This window comes from Oreochromis aureus, linkage group 3 (genome assembly GCF_013358895.1).
Source record: "Oreochromis aureus strain Israel breed Guangdong linkage group 3, ZZ_aureus, whole genome shotgun sequence".
NCBI lineage: Eukaryota > Metazoa > Chordata > Actinopteri > Cichliformes > Cichlidae > Oreochromis > Oreochromis aureus.
In genome coordinates this window covers 29,933,587-29,953,061 of record NC_052944.1, presented here as the reverse complement: position 1 = coordinate 29,953,061, position 19,475 = coordinate 29,933,587, and the positions used below count along the sequence as shown (strand labels likewise).

The 19,475-nt window shown below is 42.6% G+C and overlaps 1 protein-coding gene across 1 annotated transcript in view; it reads right to left on the bottom strand.

Moving 5' to 3' along the window:
* LOC120433554 (platelet endothelial cell adhesion molecule-like) overlaps positions 1-19,475 on the bottom strand; it is a 94,495-nt gene continuing 75,020 nt past the window's right edge. Inside the window, exons 16-18 of the mRNA XM_039599898.1 lie at positions 792-851; positions 344-403; positions 1-242 (exon numbers count right to left, since the gene is read on the bottom strand). Of these exons, the coding sequence (XP_039455832.1) occupies positions 154-242; positions 344-403; positions 792-851 (209 nt within the window). The 3' untranslated portion in view covers positions 1-153. The remainder of the gene's footprint in view (positions 243-343; positions 404-791; positions 852-19,475) is intronic.

Genomic DNA, 19,475 nt, shown 5'->3' with positions numbered 1-19,475 from the left:
TGTCACTGATCCAGTTGGTTTTGCAGATCTTGTTATTAATCTGAAAGAAACGGTGCAGCATAATTCAGTCATTAAAGGTGATTTAGAACTAAATTTACTTCCTTTAAAAGTTATTTGAGTTCATCATTACAGCAACAAATCACAACATGTAAGCTATTTTATTTCTGCACAGTTACCCAGAGCTGTTTGTGATTTAACTTCAGAATAAACTGTTTCATCAGCTGCTGCAGGAGCTGGTTTCCCTGCAAATAAAGAAATGATTTGTCAAATGTGATTTCAAGCACCTCTTTGTTCAAAGTGACAACTTGATTTATTTATACAGTTTTCCTTGTTGTTTACTTACCTTTGTGTCTCTTAGGTTTTGCTTTAGTGTAATAGACCTGTGCGTACAACAGGCTGTCATCTAAAAGAGGATGGACAGATGAGCAGCATTAGAAACCTTGAGTAGCTTCAATTTCCTTTATATTTTCTGTCAATCAACACCTACAATAACTCATCACATGAAATGACTGAAGGAGGTTTTGAAGCTCTATTGAAGGTGAGATTTTATTACAAGCTGTTACTGTCATGTTTGAAAACCTGTTTCTTTCTCTGCTGATGTTGGCTCTGATTTTAGTGTCAGATCACTTCAACCTTCCTCCACCCTGGTTATTAAGGTCAGTGACTCTATAATACAATGATATCTAACTGAAATCATTGCTTAAAACGATGAAATAATGGTGTAGTCAATAATAATTGCTTGCTACATAAAAAACAAAACAAAAAGATACATATTATATTACTTTACTCACCGTTGTCTTTCTTGGTTTTAGCTCTATCGTGGGAGACCTGTGCATACAACACACTGTCATCTGAAAGAGGACGGACAGATGATCAGGATAAAAAAGCGTGAAGCGTGTTAAATTTGATTACATTTATATATCTGTCAGTCAACACCTCACTGATCACCTAAACGTATTGAAGGTCTATTAAAGATCAAATGTTTCTGTCATGTTTAAAAACATTTGTCTTTTTATGAAAACCTGTTAGACCTCATTTTAGTGTCAAATCAGCTCAACCCTCCTTTATCCCTGCTCAGCACGACCCTTCCACTGAGCTCAAATCCAAACTTTAGGGTTCACTCTTCACTTTTCCATCTTTTCCATTCCATACTCCTGCAACAGTTCATGCCATTTATGTCCTTTGAAAACAAGATAATGTGCTCTCATCAACAGACTCCTCAAATGTTTCTTCTATTCTCTCTTATCTCTGTTGACAACAGCGCTGAAATTAATTTCACATAATTCTTCTAGGTTAAAATATTAGAGTAACAATAATAATAATGATGTTTATTACATAACTTGGCATAGGAAAAACCAAAACAAATGTAATTACATTAAAAAAAACTATAATAAAATAAAGAAAAAAAAATAATCTCTGAAATGTAAAAACAACCAAACAAAATATAAGCATATAAGCAAAGAGTTAAAAAAATGAAGACATGAGGTTGATTTCTGGTTGTTGTTTCATACTGTTAGTAGTGACAGGAACACCAGCAAAAAGTGAAACTAGAGAATAATCAGTGAGGAGGAATGAGATGGATTCATAAAACAGATTCACAGTGGTTTACGTTTTGTAGGACAGATTGATGTCCTTAAAGTTGAACTGACCCTGTGTTGCACTGGAAGAACCAAGCATTCAGCTTCTTTTTTTCTTAGCTGTGTGCAGTGCAGCTGATTTCTTATACTAACTATACCATGTTTAAACATAAATAATCACACAGTCTACATACTTCTGTGCTACTGTATCTACTTTACCATTTTGTGTGTCATGAAGGTCTTTGATTGATTCATAAACACAAGCATCACCTACAAAAACAAGCCAATGTTAGGTTAAAAATTGAAATTCTTATGTATGGGTTTGATTATCTTCTAAATCAGCAAACTAGAAACAGATATATTGGACTTTGAGTTTTAAAATTGTCAGTAAATAAATTGATGAATAAAGCAACAACAACAAAACTTGTCATGGATCAGGCTGACCTTGGAGAGTAGAAGCATGTTGACTGTGTTGAGCTTCATCCTTGATCATGTGGTTCATAGCAGAGCTCTGATTTGTGCTCCGAGTCCTGGTAGAACAAAAAACGCAGTAAAACTGTAGGTTTAATAAGAAACACAGGATGTGGTTCTAGTACTGGAGAGGGGAGATTTTAACCAACCTGACAAAGAATGAATCTGTAAGAAAAGACAGTTACATTTTTTTTATTGTAACCTGTTGTGGTGCAGAAATAGTACATGCAGATGTAACCCAGTGAGTTTACACGACTCAGTAATGCACTACAACATGTTATTGTTAATTTTGATTCATCATTACTCTGTTAATCACAGAGTTGAGCTAAAGTAAATCAATAATAAAGGATAAATAATATAAATATAAAAATAAAACCCCAAAGAGTATATTTAACACCCCCTACTGGTTAGGAGGTAACAAGCCCCGCCTTCCCCTGCTCTGTACCGTCACTTGTGCTCAGACACAGAGAGACGGAGGTGCATGAGACCATCGCTGATTTTCACCGCCAAGCTTGTTGCTGGAAAATAACCATAAACTTGATAAATTGAGCGAATATCCATACCGGAGATCTGCATTGACCTTGGAGAACCGGACCTGATCTGTTGTGAACATTTTGGACTTTGAAACCATCGCGATCTGCACGGATGCGGATGAAACGGACAAGATCCTCTCTGAGAGTTGAACATTAGAAGCGTGCTGGCTAGGTTTTTTTGTGGGATTGTAAGACCTGGATTTCTTCCTGACGAGGAAGATGGCGAGCCTTTCCCTTTGAACCGAACCACAGCCATTCCGAGTTGGCCCAGAAGGGCAGGTTGCTCTTCTCTCACGAACAATTGCAACAGTGCGGTAGGACAAAATCGCACCAATCACAGACTTTTGACCTTTTGGATTTGACTCGACTGAACACTGACTATTAAGCCGGCAAGACTGACATATCTGAGCTCAGATAAGATTCTGATTGTTATTATTAATGCTGTCACTGTACTTTATTTTATGTTTTCATTCCTGTTTATGAAGTGCTGTTAAATTGTTGCTAAATAGTTTAATACAATTCAAAGCAACTTTACCTGTGGCTCCAGTCATTCTTCTCCACGCAACTCACTTTATCCCTCCTACGAATCTAGCTATTGGCCCATTCTCTCCATCTTGCTTTAACTTCCCCTACCCTATCCTGTACTTGGCTACAGAAAGTGGCGAGCCAGCCAGGAGGGTTTGCAGAGTTGTTAGTCCACCCAAAATTTGATAAAACATTTAAGAGTGCCTGGAGCTTCACAGTGACTTGTTTTTTTTTTACTACTGGTACTTTTACGTGTCCTAACAATGGAAGTTGTGAAAACAGAGAATGTTAAAGTTCAAAATGCTGTTTTGGTCAGTGGTTTAACTAACACAGACATTGATAAAGAAATAATTGAGTTTTTAGAAGCTTTCGGTCCTGTCAGTAGGCAGATTAAGCTACCAACTGGTGGTCAGATTATTGTGGAGTTTCAACATGAGGCTACTGCTAAAGAACTAGAGAAAAGATATTTGCCTTATGACAGACCTTGCACTGTGAAACCAGAAGTTGTCTATCACATTCGAGACCTAGCCAGTGCGTATAGCATTGAAACCAGCGCATCAGCCACTGTAACTTACCTGTCACAGCTTAAAGATGTGGCAGCACGAAGCAACCGATCGTTTAAAGACCTTTTGATGGATGAACTAGCCAAAATTGGGGAGTCATTGGGAGGGGATGTCCACACAGCTGAGCCTTCGACTGAACAAGAGCCAGTGCCCCACAGTGATGAGGCTGTACCTTCTCCCCTTTAACACCCAATAGCGACCATGTAAGTGCCTTGAATGATACTCACTCACCTGCAGAGGCCGAGAAACAAACCCTCAGATTCCCCAAACCTTTAAGCGCACCTGAAGTGCAGCGAGTTATTGTAGAGCACATTGTTAAAAGCAGTGAAGTCGTTCCCCACCAAACTCGCAATACAGACTGAAACCTTTTTCAGGAAGAGTTCCACATCCTCGTTTGAAACTGACTATGACACTTGGCGCAGCAGTGTCGAGTTTTGCTTGACTGATCCCTCGCTCACCGAAACTCAAGTTGTGCGAAAGATTGTTGAAAGTCTTTCACCCCCTGCAGCGGACCTGGTGAAAGCTCTTGGGCCAAAAGCAAGCCCCAAAACTTACCTTGAACATCTTGATTCTGCCTACGCAACTGTAGAGGACGGTGACGAACTTTTTGCTCGCTTCTTAAACACCAATCAAAATGGAGGTGAAAAACCCTCACATTACCTGCAAAGACTGCACACAGTGTTAAACCTAGTCATAAAAAGAGACGGGATTGCTTCTAGTGACATCAATAAACAGCTCCTGAGACAATTTTGTAGAGGGTGTTGGGACAGCTCACTGATTACAAACCTTCAACTTGAACAACAGAAAGATGACCCACCTCATTTTGCGGAGCTACTTCTCCAACTGCGCACCGAGGAGGACAAACAGGCAAGTAAAGCAACCCGCATGAAACAACATTTGGGGATCCAAAAGACTCGTGTGTATTCTAACATGCAAACCACATGCTCTCAAGGTAGGAACGATTATGAGCATGAAATGGACCGCAATTCGTCTGATCTCCAGAAGCAAATTGCTGACCTCAGGTCTCAAATCGCACAGCTCAGAGCTGACAAGACAGAGAAAAGATCAAAGAAACCTCAAAAGGAAGCTAAAAAGAACACAAGTACCAAAACATAGGACAAGCCGGAACAGATACCACAAATCGCTGCAGTGTCAGCCAAACCCAAACCTGGATACTGTTTCAAGTGTGGGGAAGATGGTCATATCGCTTCCAGCTGTAGTAATGATCCCAACCCAGCACTAGTAGCAGCTAAAAGGAATGCCCTCAGACAAAAGCAGCGAGAATGGGAAATATCCAGACCAGTCCATGAGTCCTTTAATTTAAACTAGAAGGAGCCCCTGTCGCGGGACAGATGGGTGCTAAATCTGAACAAAGTCCCACTAAGAAAAAGACAACAAAAGTCCAAGGTGAAACAGCTAATGTTCACTCAGTGCCTAAACTTCCCAAAAGACTTGTGGGTAGAAAATGCACAGCCAGAGTTGTTATCAACGGCGTTGAATGTAGTTGCTTGCTCGACTCAGGCTCTCAAGTAACCACTATTGCCAAATCCTTCTATCAAGAACACTTACCTGATCATCCTATAAAACCCATCAGTGATCTCCTAGAGGTCGAAGGTGCGAATGGTCAGACAGTCCCCTACTTGGGATACATTGAGACGAGTATCATGTTCCCCAAAGATCTCGATCAGTCAGAGCTTGAACTATCTACTCTTGCCTTAGTTGTCCCTGACATTTGCTCAAACTCAGACACACCTCTACTAATTGGCACAAATACACTTGACCCCTTATATGAGCATCTTTGTGAGAGCACCTTACCTGACTTTAAGGTACTCCCTTATGGATACCAACAAGTGCTAAAGACATTAGCATCCAGAAAAAAACAAACTGACAGTGGCAAGATAGGCTTGGTAAAACTTCGAAGTAGAACCCAAGAAGTCCTTCCTGCAAACCAAAAGCTACTACTGGAAGGTTTTATGCATGCAAGTCACGCTAAGCCTGAACAGTGTGCACTTATTGAACAACCCACTACCGGCTCCCCACCTGGTGGTGTGTTTGTAGATTGTTGCCTTATATCTCTGCCAAAGCACGGACCTTATAAAGTTCCTGTGTTGCTGAGAAACGAGACTAACCACGACATTACATTGCCCACTAACTGTGTAATTGCTGAGTTAGTTGCCCCTGACTGTGTCATGCCATGTCCTGAGCCTGAGAAAGGTGACCAAAAGGTGTCTGCAATGTGTAATTCTCAGCAGCAGACCTCAAACTCAAGGCCTCCTCTCAGTTTCGACTTTGGTGAATCACCACTATCTGAAGAGTGGAAAGAGAAGATAACTAAAAAGCTAAACAGTTTCTCCGATGTTTTCTCACACAATGATCTTGATTTTGGGCATGCCACACATATAAACCATCACATCAACTTAAAAGACGAAACCCCCTTCAAACAGAGATCTCGCCCGATTCATCCCCATGATTACGAGGCAGTTAAAAAGCACTTACAAGCCCTCTTAGATGCAGGCATAATCAGAGAATCTGAATCTCCATTCTCATCACCGATAGTGGTGGTCCGCAAAAAGAATGGTGATGTGCGGTTATGCATTGATTTTCGGAAGCTTAACTTGCAGACCATCCGCGATGCATATGCCCTGCCAAACTTAGAGGAGTCATTTTCTGCTCTTGCAGGATCTCAGTGGTTCTCTGTGATGGACTGTTGTGAGATTTTATGTTTTATGTGTTTTTATTCATTGTTTTATTATCTTTCATTAACAAGCATATCATGAAGTGTTCATATATTTCATAAGATTTGCTGAACTTTTCCACTGTTGTGCAAGCTGACATTTAACTCTACAACACAAATAAGTTAGACAGGAAACAGATGCAGCACCCAAACCACAAGAGTTCAAAAGTGCACCACGTTTCCTAGAAGAAGCCAGATACACATGTGACTCACACACACCCACACACACAACCATTGGTTTAGAGGAACTTGTAAAAGAGGAAATGTGATGTACTTGCATACGTGATGTAACCTATAAATAAAGAACTGATGCCGGCACTCAGTGTGGGGGTTCCGCCAGAATCCTCACCCGTGCACGCCGCTGTTATTATATTCTAACTGTCTGAGTGTCTTTATTCAACCTGAAGAATGTCTTATTAAAAATAAACTCTTGACATTTAATTGGTCCTCCGAGCCGGATGTAGGACATCAATTATAACTAATTTTATGCTCCAACAGAGTGACCTCGTCGCTTCCTGACATCGTGGAGAGCCGCGCTGAAGTCTGTCGACAGCCTCTTTCCTATGAAGGAGAAAAGACCAACTACGTGAATTCGGGGTTGGCCAGCGTTCTTAGTAAGAGGTCCACGATCCTGGGGAACGAGGAGGAATCTCTGACCGCACTTATATCATCATAACCAGGTGAATATTAACACTCAAAGACACATCGCGAATAATCGCTCTTTTAGATTGACACTTTTCTAAGGGAAAAAAACTCGTCCTGTAGGGACTGGCAGTTTAAAAAAAAAAAAAAAAAGACTCGCTTGTAAGACGAAACTGGCAGTCCAGAGGAGACTCGTTTCGCAATAAAAAAAGCTGGTAGTCTAAAAGACTCGCTTGTAAGACGAAACTGGCAGTCCAGAAGAGACTCGTTTCGCAATAAAAAAAAAAGCTGGTAGTCGACAAAATTTACTCCGGGAGTAAATGGGAAAAGGAAAGTGTCAATTAAAATAGGATTACACTGCCGCGTATGTGAATTGTTTGTATTTAAAAAGAGGAAGTGAGTGTCATTTGAAGAGGGACAGTAGGACCCTACACCACTTCTATTGTTTTCCTGTGTCGACTGAAATACTGGTGAGGAAGGGAAAAGGTTGCGCTTCATCGCGTAAAATTAAGGCCGCCCTTGACATTAGGACAAGGGTAGAAGGCTGCCTTAATAACCTCCCCTAACTCTAATACCAGAGAAGGTCACACAGTTCTGTTTGTAGTATTAATAACACAAAATCAAAATGGGAAATAAATCAACAAAACCAGAATTGACAGCAGATGAACAATGGTTAGAAAAGAAATGTCCTGGCGCTGGACAAATAAGTTCAAACCGCTGGAGGAATCCTGATAAACTAAAATGTCCAACTTGGGAAGGGAAATGTAGTCCCACATCAGTACAACAATTAGGTAAATGTTTACAGGAAGAAATAGGAAAATGTAAGGGTAAAAAGAAAAACCAATGTATGTCCGAGTACATAACTTTTTTCGTACCATGGCAGGAGGAGAGTAAAAGACGTGAAGAGAATAGAAGTAAAAAACAATCCAAGCAGCAGGATAAAGATCAAAAACAGGTGCCTATACCGCACCCAGCGTGTGTTCAACCTCCTCCTTATCAAATACCTAGTCAAGCTTCCGCCCCACCACCACCACCACCACAAAACCCAAAAAATCCGTTCCTGCAACCATCGGGCCCGTATGGGCCAGCCATTCACGCATTAAATCTTAGAAAAAATAATTATCCCACGCCACAAGAACAGGAAGACATAGGGAAAGACCCGTCAGGCAGGGATATGGGAGGCATTGTAGACCCTCCAGGCCCTTACGATGGGGGCATTTTCCCACTGATAGCAGTACCAAACCCCAGGTACGGGCGACCCACAGGCCCGCCCGGAGACAATGGTGTGACACCCACTGACAGGGACAGAATCATACACGCCTATCATCCCTGGAGTGCAGAGGATAGGAAGAATGTGTTAAAAGACGTTCCTCCCCTATCAGAGGGTTACCAGCCTTGGGCTGATGCTGTGACCCTAATAAGAACCAACTGGAGATTAGATGGTAGAGAAATGCTCCAGGTTCTCCAGGACCTGTTAGGCCTCCAATTCGCTAGAGTGCGAGGCAACTACACAGGTATGACTCAGGATGGCACCAGTGCAATACCAGCCCAGTCAAATACTCTCAGAGATGCAATAGACGGAGTCATGGAAAGGGTCCGCACTCAGCTCGCCCCAAAACCAAATTATGGGAAAATCGGTGAAACAAAACAAAAGCCTCAAGAATCACCAGGCGACTACTTAGATCGCCTGCGTCCGGTTTTTAGACAAAACTCAGGCTTAGATTATGCGGAAGACCTAAATTCTGCTTACCAACAACAACTTAAAAATGCATTCTTAAACGGCCTACTCCCTAAAGTAAGAGCTATGGTAGACAAACAGTGGATCACACAAGGCACAGGCAACCTAGTGGAGGCCTGTCAATATGCTGAGCATGCATTTAAGCAAATCAAAAAGAAAGAAGGAGCAGAGACAGGAATTTTTACAGTAGATGGAGAAACTGGGCTGATAGCCTTCTCAGGGGCTCTCAGACACCCAGGTCAAGGGACAGACAGAGGTAGACGAAGGCACAGAGCAGGAGACCGTAGAGATGATAAAGAAAGAAACACAAAATGTTATAATTGTGGAAAGGAAGGACATTTCGCACGTGACTGCAGACAGAAAAAGAGACAGTATAATGACAGAAGTGACAGAAGGTATGAGCATGAGAAACAGGACAGAGAAAATAGTATGTGACTAGATGAAGGGAAAGCAGAAGAGAAACCACCCACTGAGGCCGAAGTAGACGTTTTTAACATTCAACAGCTCCTACTCGGCTCAGAACATAAACCAGAACTCGTGATACATGTAAATGGCCAGCCCATAACCATGTTGTGTGACACTGGAGCGTGTATGACTGTCCTACACGACACACCTCCAGGCGTCACCTTCTCACAAGACGCACGCATCGTGACCTCAGCCACAGGACACACCGTGACAAAGCTATTAACAAACAAACTGCATTTCCTACACACTGACAGCGGCAGGTCCTGCAAAATACAGTGTATCCTTGACCCAACCTGTCCGGTCAACCTACTAGGGCGTGACGCACTGACAAAACTAAACATAGGCGTCGTGCCACAACATGACGGCATGCGCGCACAATTAATGTTAGCAGATGTAGAGACACTTATACATGAGGGCGAGGGAGAACCACATTACTATTGGACACTGGATCTCCCTGTTTCTGACAATTTACTTCAAATAGCTAGACGCCACTTACCTCTTTCGTCAGAAACAGTGCCAAGCAACGAGCTACATAACACACTGAGGTATAAACACGCCCCAGGCCCAGACCCACAGTATGATGCTCAAATACACAGGTTGGGACCCCAAAAACTAACTTTACAGCATCTATATGTGACCAAAAGCGGAAACGCTGTATGCTCAGTGATCCAGCCACCTAAGGTCAGAGATTTAAATAGAATGCCCACTCCACATGTTTCAGTAGCAAAAAATCCCGGAACACAGTGGAAAGATTTAGGCATGATTTTGAGAAGAGTGCAAGATGACCGCTATGAGAAAACTGAGGAAACACATGAAGGTTGGTTACAGGGTCGCAGAACAGGATGTCTGAGATACACCCTAGGGTGGATCCTGACTACGCAACCAAGCACACACCTAAGTGAATCACCAAGCTCGTGTTTTCTGGTTCAAGACACAGAATGACATACATTAGTGTCTGCAGTGTGTCCAGAAGTTGCTGAACTACCACAGTCATTATGGTCAGCAGGCCCTACTGATGTAGGCCTCATTAAAGGTGCTGACCCAGTTAAAGTCAAAGTCACTTCAAATCACAGGCCAATGAAACCACAATACCCACTGTCTGCTGAAGCAAAAGCTGGAATTCGCCCAGTTATAGCAGACATGGAAAAGGCAGGAATTTTAGTAAAGACAAATAAAACGACCTGTAACACACCCATCTTCCCAGTAAAAAAGGCAAACACCGGCAAATACCGACTAGTGCATGATCTAAGAGCAATCAATGACATCACAGAACAAATACCACCAGTAGTGGCTAATCCGCACACCATCCTAAACCAGGTTACGCCTAAAGAACAGTGGTTTTCAGTAATAGATCTGTCAAACGCGTTCTTTTCCGTGCCACTACACCCAGAGTCACAAGAATTGTTTGGCTTTACATTTGATGGCCAAAAATACACGTACACAAGGCTGCCACAAGGCTTTCAAAATAGCCCGACACTGTACGCAGAGGCCCTGAAGAAGTCAATGTCTCTTTGCACTCTGCCTGCTCCAGGACAGTTCCTACTTTATGTAGATGACATTCTGGTAACCGGAAACACGCAGGCAGACTGCAAAAACAACACCCTACAGGTGCTGAGACACCTAGCAGAACAAGGACACAAAGTGTCACAACACAAGCTACAACTCTGGCAACCAGAAGTGACCTATCTAGGTCATAAACTGACAGGGCAAGGACGCAAACTGTTAGACAGCAGAAAACTAGCAGTACAAAGTGCCCCAAAACCACTCACAAAGCAACAAATGATGAGTTTTTTAGGATTATGTAACTTCTGTAGAAGTTGGATTCCGGAGTACGCTGCCATGGTCCAGCCCCTGCAGAATCTGATTTATGGAAAGAGCTTAGCTTTAAAGGATAAAATAGAGTGGACAGATGAGGCGGAAAAAGCATTTAAAAATCTGAAATTAGCCCTGCAGACAGGCACCGTCCTAGCTCTGCCAGACTATGAAAAACCATTCCATCTACACGTAGATGGTGGCTCAGGTTACATGAAAGCAGTACTAACACAAGCTTTCGGAGACAAACAACGACCATTAGCATTCTACTCATGCAAGCTAGACTCTGTAGCGTCAGGTCTACCAACTTGCGTACAGGCATGTGCAGCAGCAGCAGAAGCAGTAAAGAAATCAGCAGACATTGTTTTAGGACACACACTGATTGTGAAAGTCCCACACGCTGTAACTTCAATACTGCTACAGGCTAATTTATCTTATCTGACTCATGCAAGACAACTGTCCTATGTAGGCATTTTGCTTTCGCAATCACACATCACCATCGAGAAATGTAGTCAGTTAAACCCAAGCACCCTGCTTCCAACAGAAGCAGATGGTGACACACATAGCTGCATGCATAAGCTAGATGAGGAAACGAAACCTAGAGCAGATATATATAGCTTACCACAGCCAGATTTCACAAATCTCTTTGTAGACGGTTCCGCAACAAAGGACGAAACAGGAAGAAACTGTGTCGGTTATGCAGTAACCACAGTGGACACAGTTATAGAGGCAAGGCCCCTAACTTCCTCACACTCAGCACAAAGTGCAGAGTTAACCGCAGTTATAAGAGCCTGTGAATTGTACAAAGACAAAGATATTAACATCCACACTGACAGTCAATATGTTTTCGCTGCAGTACACCATTTTGCAAGAATATGGCAAAACAGAGGCATGATAACGTCCACAGGGGCACCGGTTCAACACGGCAGCCTATTGAAACGACTACTAGAAGTCATAACATTGCCCAGAAAATTAGCCCTGTGTAAATGTGTAGCACACCAAAAAGACAATTCTGAAATTACAAACGGTAACAACTTCGCAGACAAGGCAGCCAAGGCTGCAGCGCAAAACACAAATGACATATTAACCCTAGAATCATGTACTTTGATCCCTCTAGAAGCGCTAAAGGATGAACAAAAAGCAGCATCACAAAACGAAAAAACATCATGGCTAAAAGCAGGCGCAATACTGACAAATGATATCATGACATGTAACGGAAAACCAATCCTACCAAAGTCCCTACACAAAACAGCAGCATTAGTGACACATGGGAAAACCCACGTGTCAACAGGCGGGATGGTAGAGATACTCTCTAAACAATTCTACACAAAAAATTTTGAAAACTCAGCAAAAGAGTTCATAAGAACATGCATGATATGTCAGAAACACAACTCACAGGGAAACATAAGACCCAAGAGAGGTCATTTCCCTACACCACCACATCCATTTCACACGATCCACATGGACTTCATTCAACTTGACAAACACCAACAAGTAGAATACGCACTAGTAATAATAGACGTGTTCTCAAAATGGCCAGAAATCTACCCAGTGAAGAAAGCAGATGCAATATCAGTGGCAAAATGCTTATGTAACCATTTTATCCCAACATACGGAATCCCAAGCTTGATAAGATCTGACAATGGCACACATTTTGTAAATGAGGTCATATCAAAGGTCTCAGAAGCTTTAGGATTCAGCATAAAACATCACTGCTCATATCACCCACAAAGTGCAGGATTGGTAGAACGAACAAATGGCACAATAAAGCAAAGACTAAGAAAATGCATGGAAGAAACAGGAAGACCATGGCCTGAGTGTATAGGCCTAGTAAAAATGTGGATGAGACTAACCCAATGCTCGCAGAAACTGACACCATTTGAAATTGTACACGGTAGACCTTTTCCTCTGCCTATCACCAGTGAACCAATAGACAAATCAGTTAGAGAAACAACCCTAGCAGAATGGATGACAAAACTGCTAGAGAACAAAGAAATAGTTCTGAGCAACCAACTGCCGAATGATTCTTCTCCAGTCTCTTCCAGGTTGAAACCAGGCGACTGGATCCTGATCAAGGTACTCCAGAGGAAAAACTGGAGCTCTCCGAGGTGGGAGGGCCCTTATCAGGTCCTGCTCACAACGCCGACAGCGTGCAAAATCGCTGAAAGACCTTCGTGGATCCACCAGAGCCACGCCAAAAAGTACAAGGGGACACAAGCCCAGACGCCAGTCCACCTATCATCTAGTGATCTGTAAGTGGAGGAGAGGGCAGATTGGGTATACCCGCCCTCTTGACTTCTCGCTTTCAGTCGACACACTAGGTGATCTGGTGAACTTGGTCGACCAGAAGAAACCCCATTGTAGCCCCGAGCACCGACTCTAGCCCCACCTGCCCGGTAGAGTAAAGGAAGATCAGTCCAACCTGCAAAACCAGAAGAGCAACCCATCACTCAAGTAACTACTCAGACACCCACAAACAATGCCTGACATAGACGTGCAAAATGAACATTCAGACATTTCAGATGGAGAGGGCCCAGTCCCCAACAGGACTCGGACGACGATGCTGGTCAGAGGAATGCCAACTAATGATAATCATAACATTATGCTTCCTTTTTGTAATTTCGACGTTTCTTGCAATAGCCATAGTATGCATGAATATTGCCTGCACAAGTAACACCTGTAACTCATATTGTCCAAAAGGTTACTCGCCCACAACAGATGACTCAGACCCATGTAATGAATGGACACAAAAACAGACAGTAAGTCGTGAAAAACGCTCCATGAAATCACACCTACAACCCCCAAAAGGTAATTCATGGTATGATCAACTTAATGCATCAGCTACTGATGCCAATAGAATAAATTGTGTGGTGTGTGCAGAAGCTCGCCCAAAATTAAAGATAGTCGGCTACCCTATCCCAAATGGTTCATTAACAGACGGAAACGGGGTGGGCTGGGGAGCCTGGGCAGCAAGAATGAATAGCGGAGCTAATATGACACAGGTACATCCGCTTGACTGTCTACTAATGCATAATTATGTACCCCATAACAAAACTGAAATGGCATTCCTTGTAAACCTACTACAAACTCTAGAAACAGTAATAAATACAAGTCTGCGTGCATGTGCTCCAAAAGAACCAATAAAGAACTTAATAACACTTCCGGTAACGCCGCCTGAACTAGCCCATAACATGACCATGGTCTGCCTATGGAGACTTAGAGTCCCAGAAAAGCAGGGTGTATCTTTTGTTTATCCAAATAAGACACGTCATTTCGATACTAACACAACACATTGTAGTGAAATATGGTCCGTGGTTGGGTATGGTAACGAGTACTCAAATTGGCGTAACTGTAAAAACGAAACCGTATGTTCAATATTAGGTCCAAAGATATACAAGGGGTCTAACATACACCTGCGCGCACCGAACAACACGCGCAACGACAGCCATTGGGGCAGAGCTATAAAAAGTATACTAGTGCCAAAACTGACGAGACCAATTCCTGGCCTATTGTGGCTGTGCAATGGCACCCTTAAGCAAAGGCTGCCTGCTAACTGGACAGGAATCTGTGGCATAGTAACCTTAGCCCAGGAAATATTAATCCAAATCCCAAAAACACATAGCCACGCTTCCCCGCGCTCACGCCGGAGCCTAGTGGAAGACTCAGGCAATAAGGCATGGATCGACGCAATAGGAGTGCCCAGAGGAATACCAAGAGAATATAAGGCCCAAAGTGAAGTGGCCGCAGGTTTTGCCTCTCTACTTCCAATTATTCAAGTAAACAAAAACGTAGCTTGGATAAATTATGTTTATTACAACCAACAACGCCACCTCAACCTGACCAACCAAGCATTGAAACTTCTAGGAGAACAACTGTCTGCCACCTCACTCATGACTGTCCAAAATAGAATGGCACTGGACATGCTTTTAGCTGAACGTGGGGGTGTCTGTGCTATGTTTGGAGATATGTGTTGTACATTCATCCCCAACAATACAGCCCCAGGAGGCTCCTTTGAACAAACTATGAAAATGTTACAAGATTTACAAGTTGAACTGAAGGAAAACGCAGGAACATGGTCAGAACTAGACGAGGCTTTCCAGAGCATGTTTGGGGGATGGGCAGACACAATCAAAGTCTTAGCAACCATTTTATGCAGTATTTTAGTGATGTTGGCCGTTATTGTTTGTTGTATTGTACCATGTTTCAAAGCTTTGATTAAGAAAGTTGCTAAAGACACTGCAACCGGAATCTTCCTGGCACAAGCTTATAGCCCGATAGCAACTGAGGAAGAAGAAGACTGTGTTTAAAAATTTCCTGTACTTCACATGATGTAGCAATTGAAAATGCGCGAGCAAGTGATTGTTACTGAAGTCTATAGAGTATGGATGAAATATATTAACAACAGGAGGGAATGTTGTGAGATTTTATGTTTTATGTGTTTTTATTCATTGTTTTATTATCTTTCATTAACAAGCATATCATGAAGTGTTCATATATTTCATAAGATTTGCTGAACTTTTCCACTGTTGTGCAAGCTGACATTTAACTCTACAACACAAATAAGTTAGACAGGAAACAGATGCAGCACCCAAACCACAAGAGTTCAAAAGTGCACCACGTTTCCTAGAAGAAGCCAGATACACATGTGACTCACACACACCCACACACACAACCATTGGTTTAGAGGAACTTGTAAAAGAGGAAATGTGATGTACTTGCATACGTGATGTAACCTATAAATAAAGAACTGATGCCGGCACTCAGTGTGGGGGTTCCGCCAGAATCCTCACCCGTGCACGCCACTGTTATTATATTCTAACTGTCTGAGTGTCTTTATTCAACCTGAAGAATGTCTTATTAAAAATAAACTCTTGACATGGACCTTAAGTCAGGGTACTATCAAATCGAAATGAGTGAAGAAAATAAGCCAAAGACAGCCTTCGTGTGCCCCTTCGGGTTCTACGAATTTAATCGTATGCCCCAGGGAATAACAAATGCCCCAAGCACTTTCCAAAGGTTTATGGAAAAGTGTATGAAAGACATTAATCTGAAAGAAGTGTTAGTCTTTTTAGATGATTTGATAGTCTTTTCCAGTTCCCTTGAAGATCATGAGACCCGACTCATTCATGTTCTTGAGCGACTCCGAGAGTACGAGCTCAAACTCTCACCCGACAAATGTCGTTTCTTCCAAACATCAGTCCGTTATCTAGGCCACATTGTATCTAGAGACGGCGTAAAGACTGACCCCGAAAAAACTGAAGCACTCAAAACCTGGCCGAGACCCCAAACCTTAAAAGAACTCCAATCGTTTCTTGGTTTTACTGGTTATTACCGGAGATTTGTCAAAGATTACTCAAAAATTGTCAAGCCCCTCACCTCCCTCACAGCTGGCTATCCTCCGAGACGAAAGCATTGCAAAAACCCACCCAGTGATCCAAAGTATCTTAACCCCAAAGAACCCTTTGGTGATCGTTGGGGACCAGAGTGCCAGAAATCGTTTCAAACGATTATTGAAAAACTCACCACCTCACCAGTCCTTGGGTATGCCGATGCAAAGCTACCTTATCTGGTACACACAGATGCCAGCACAACCGGACTTGGGGCAGCTCTTTATCAAGTGCAGAATGGAACCACACAGGTTATAGCCTATGCAAGTCGTGGTCTATCCCGTAGTGAAGCTCGATACCCCGCCCACAAGTTAGAATTTTTAGCTTTAAAGTGGGCCATAACTGACAAGTTTCATGACTATTTATATGGGAACACATTCACAGTCATCACTGACAATAATCCATTGACTTACCTTCTAACTACAGCAAAGCTTGATGCCACAAATTATCGCTGGTTGGCTGCATTGTCCACCTATAACTTTGACATTAAGTACAGAGCTGGGAGACAAAATCTTGATGCAGATGGACTATCTAGGAAACCACATGCCAAACCTGAAGACGATCCAGTTTTTACCCAGGAATGTCAGCGCATTGATAAGTTCAGATCCCATCTCTTGTCCTCAGTCAAAGATGTCGAGCTCAAACTTCAATCTGATATCGTGATGGCAGCCTGTCAAAGACATATGGCCATGGACCAGACTGAACCCTCTTGTGCTCTAGTCCAGTCACTTGCCATGTCTGCAGTTGCCATCTCAGACATGTTCCAAGAAGAAGGCATTGATAACAATCTCCTAGCCTTACCCAGATACACCCATACTGATCTTGTCAACCTGCAAAGAAAGGATCCAGCCATTAGTGAAGTCATCAAGCTGCTGGCAGCTGACTCATGTCCACCAGCCAATACTAAGTCTGAGTCTCGCGATGTTCTCTTATTGTTAAGGGAGTGGAAACGTCTTGACCTTCAAAATGACTTGCTGTACCGGAAACGCCAGTTGGGGCCAGAGACCTTGTTGCAGTTAGTCCTTCCTGATTCCTTACGCCCTACAGTTATGCTTAATCTTCATGACAACATGGGGCATTCGGTCACGTTTCTACTGGCCAAAAATGGCAATTGATGTCGAAAAGAAAGTGAAAGCTTGCGAGAGATGTGTCCGTAGAAAAGCCCTGCCAGATAAGGCTGCTCCTCTGGTAAATATTAAAACTTCCAGGCCCATGGAGCTAGTCTGCACGGACTTCCTCTCAATAGAACCAGACAGTAAAAACACTAAAGACGTCCTAGTGATCACAGATCATTTTACAAAGTATGCTGTGTCCATTCCAACCAAAGACCAGAAAGCCACCACCGTTGCAAAGAACTTATGGGAGAACTTCCTAGTTCATTATGGCTTTCCAGAGCGACTTCATAGCGATCAAGGGAGAGACTTTGAATCGCGTACAATCAAAGAACTGTGCTCTCTGCTCGGTATCCGCAAGGTCCGAACAAGTCCTTATCATCCTCGTGGCAACCTTGTTGAGAGATACAATCGCACGTTACTCAGTATGCTCGGTACCTTGAAAGACACCGAGAAACACCACTGGCGTGACTTCGTAAAACCACTTACTCACGCTTATAACTGTACAAAAAATGATGTAACAGGCTATTCTCCTTATGAGTTAATGTTTGGTAGACAGCCTCGCTTGCCCATTGATATTGCCTTTGGCCTGCCACAGCCAAACAAGCCACACTTGACTCACTCTCAATACGTCAAGCAGTTGAAAAGCTACCTCGAACAGAGCTACGAAATAGCCATCAAAAACTCCCAGAAAGTAGCAGACAAAAACAAGAAACGATTTGACAAAATCATCCATGAATCCACACTAGATGTGGGAGATCGAGTCTTGGTTCGGAATCTCCGCCTGAGAGAGAAGCACAAATTAGCGGGCAAATGGGAGCAAACAGTGTATATTGTTACCAAACAAATGGAAAACTTACCAGTATATACTGTAAAACCAGAAAACGGAGATGGACCCAACAGAACGCTCCACAGAGTTCTGTTTCTTCCCTGTGGATTTCTCTCACCAACAGAGCATGAACCTGAGCAAGTCACAAAAACTAACAGACCACGCACAAGACAAAGTTCAGCTTTGGAAGTTGACTCAGACCAAACACTTGAGGAAGAGGAAGATGAGTTTTATTACCCTGAACCTCCACAAGTGAAAGACAGACATTTTTACCAAGTATGTGCCATACCACCAACACAAGGATTCAAACAAAACAAAGATCCTGTAAATGATAATGAACGATCTAACACATTACCGGACATGACAGACTTACCTGGAAAGGAAACTGAGAACGAAACTGAAGCATACTTACCTGAGCAGGAAACTGAGAATGAAACTGAAACATACTTACCTGATGGCGGAATTGGAAGTTCAACTAACACCAACTTACCTCGAATGGACAGTGAAACAGACCTACCTTCGACAGAACGTGAAAGTGAAGCAAACTTACCACGAAGTGAAAGTGACACAATTCTACAAAACAACACACCAAGTGAGACTGAAACAGATACTCGAAAAGACAAAAATGTTTTGTCGACCAGTTTGTCAGATTCACTGTTGTCAGAGAACTCAACTCATCAACTTTCACCTGGAAGAGAAGTCGAAACCAATGTTGAACCTGAAATCTTGCAAACAGAAACACAGATCAGAAGATCTGAAAGAATTCGCCAACCGTCCCAAAGACTCACTTATCCTCAGCTAGGTAACCCACTAGTAACAGTGGTTAAATCACTCTTTCAAGGATTGAACAAAGCTTTCATCGACTCCCTTGCTAATGATGTTGACTATTCCACTAGAGCCATGCACGGGGACGTGCATGGGATTTAAGAGGGGAGGATGTAACCCAGTGAGTTTACACGACTCAGTAATGCACTACAACATGTTATTGTTAATTTTGATTCATCATTACTCTGTTAATCACAGAGTTGAGCTAAAGTAAATCAATAATAAAGGATAAATAATATAAATATAAAAATAAAACCCCAAA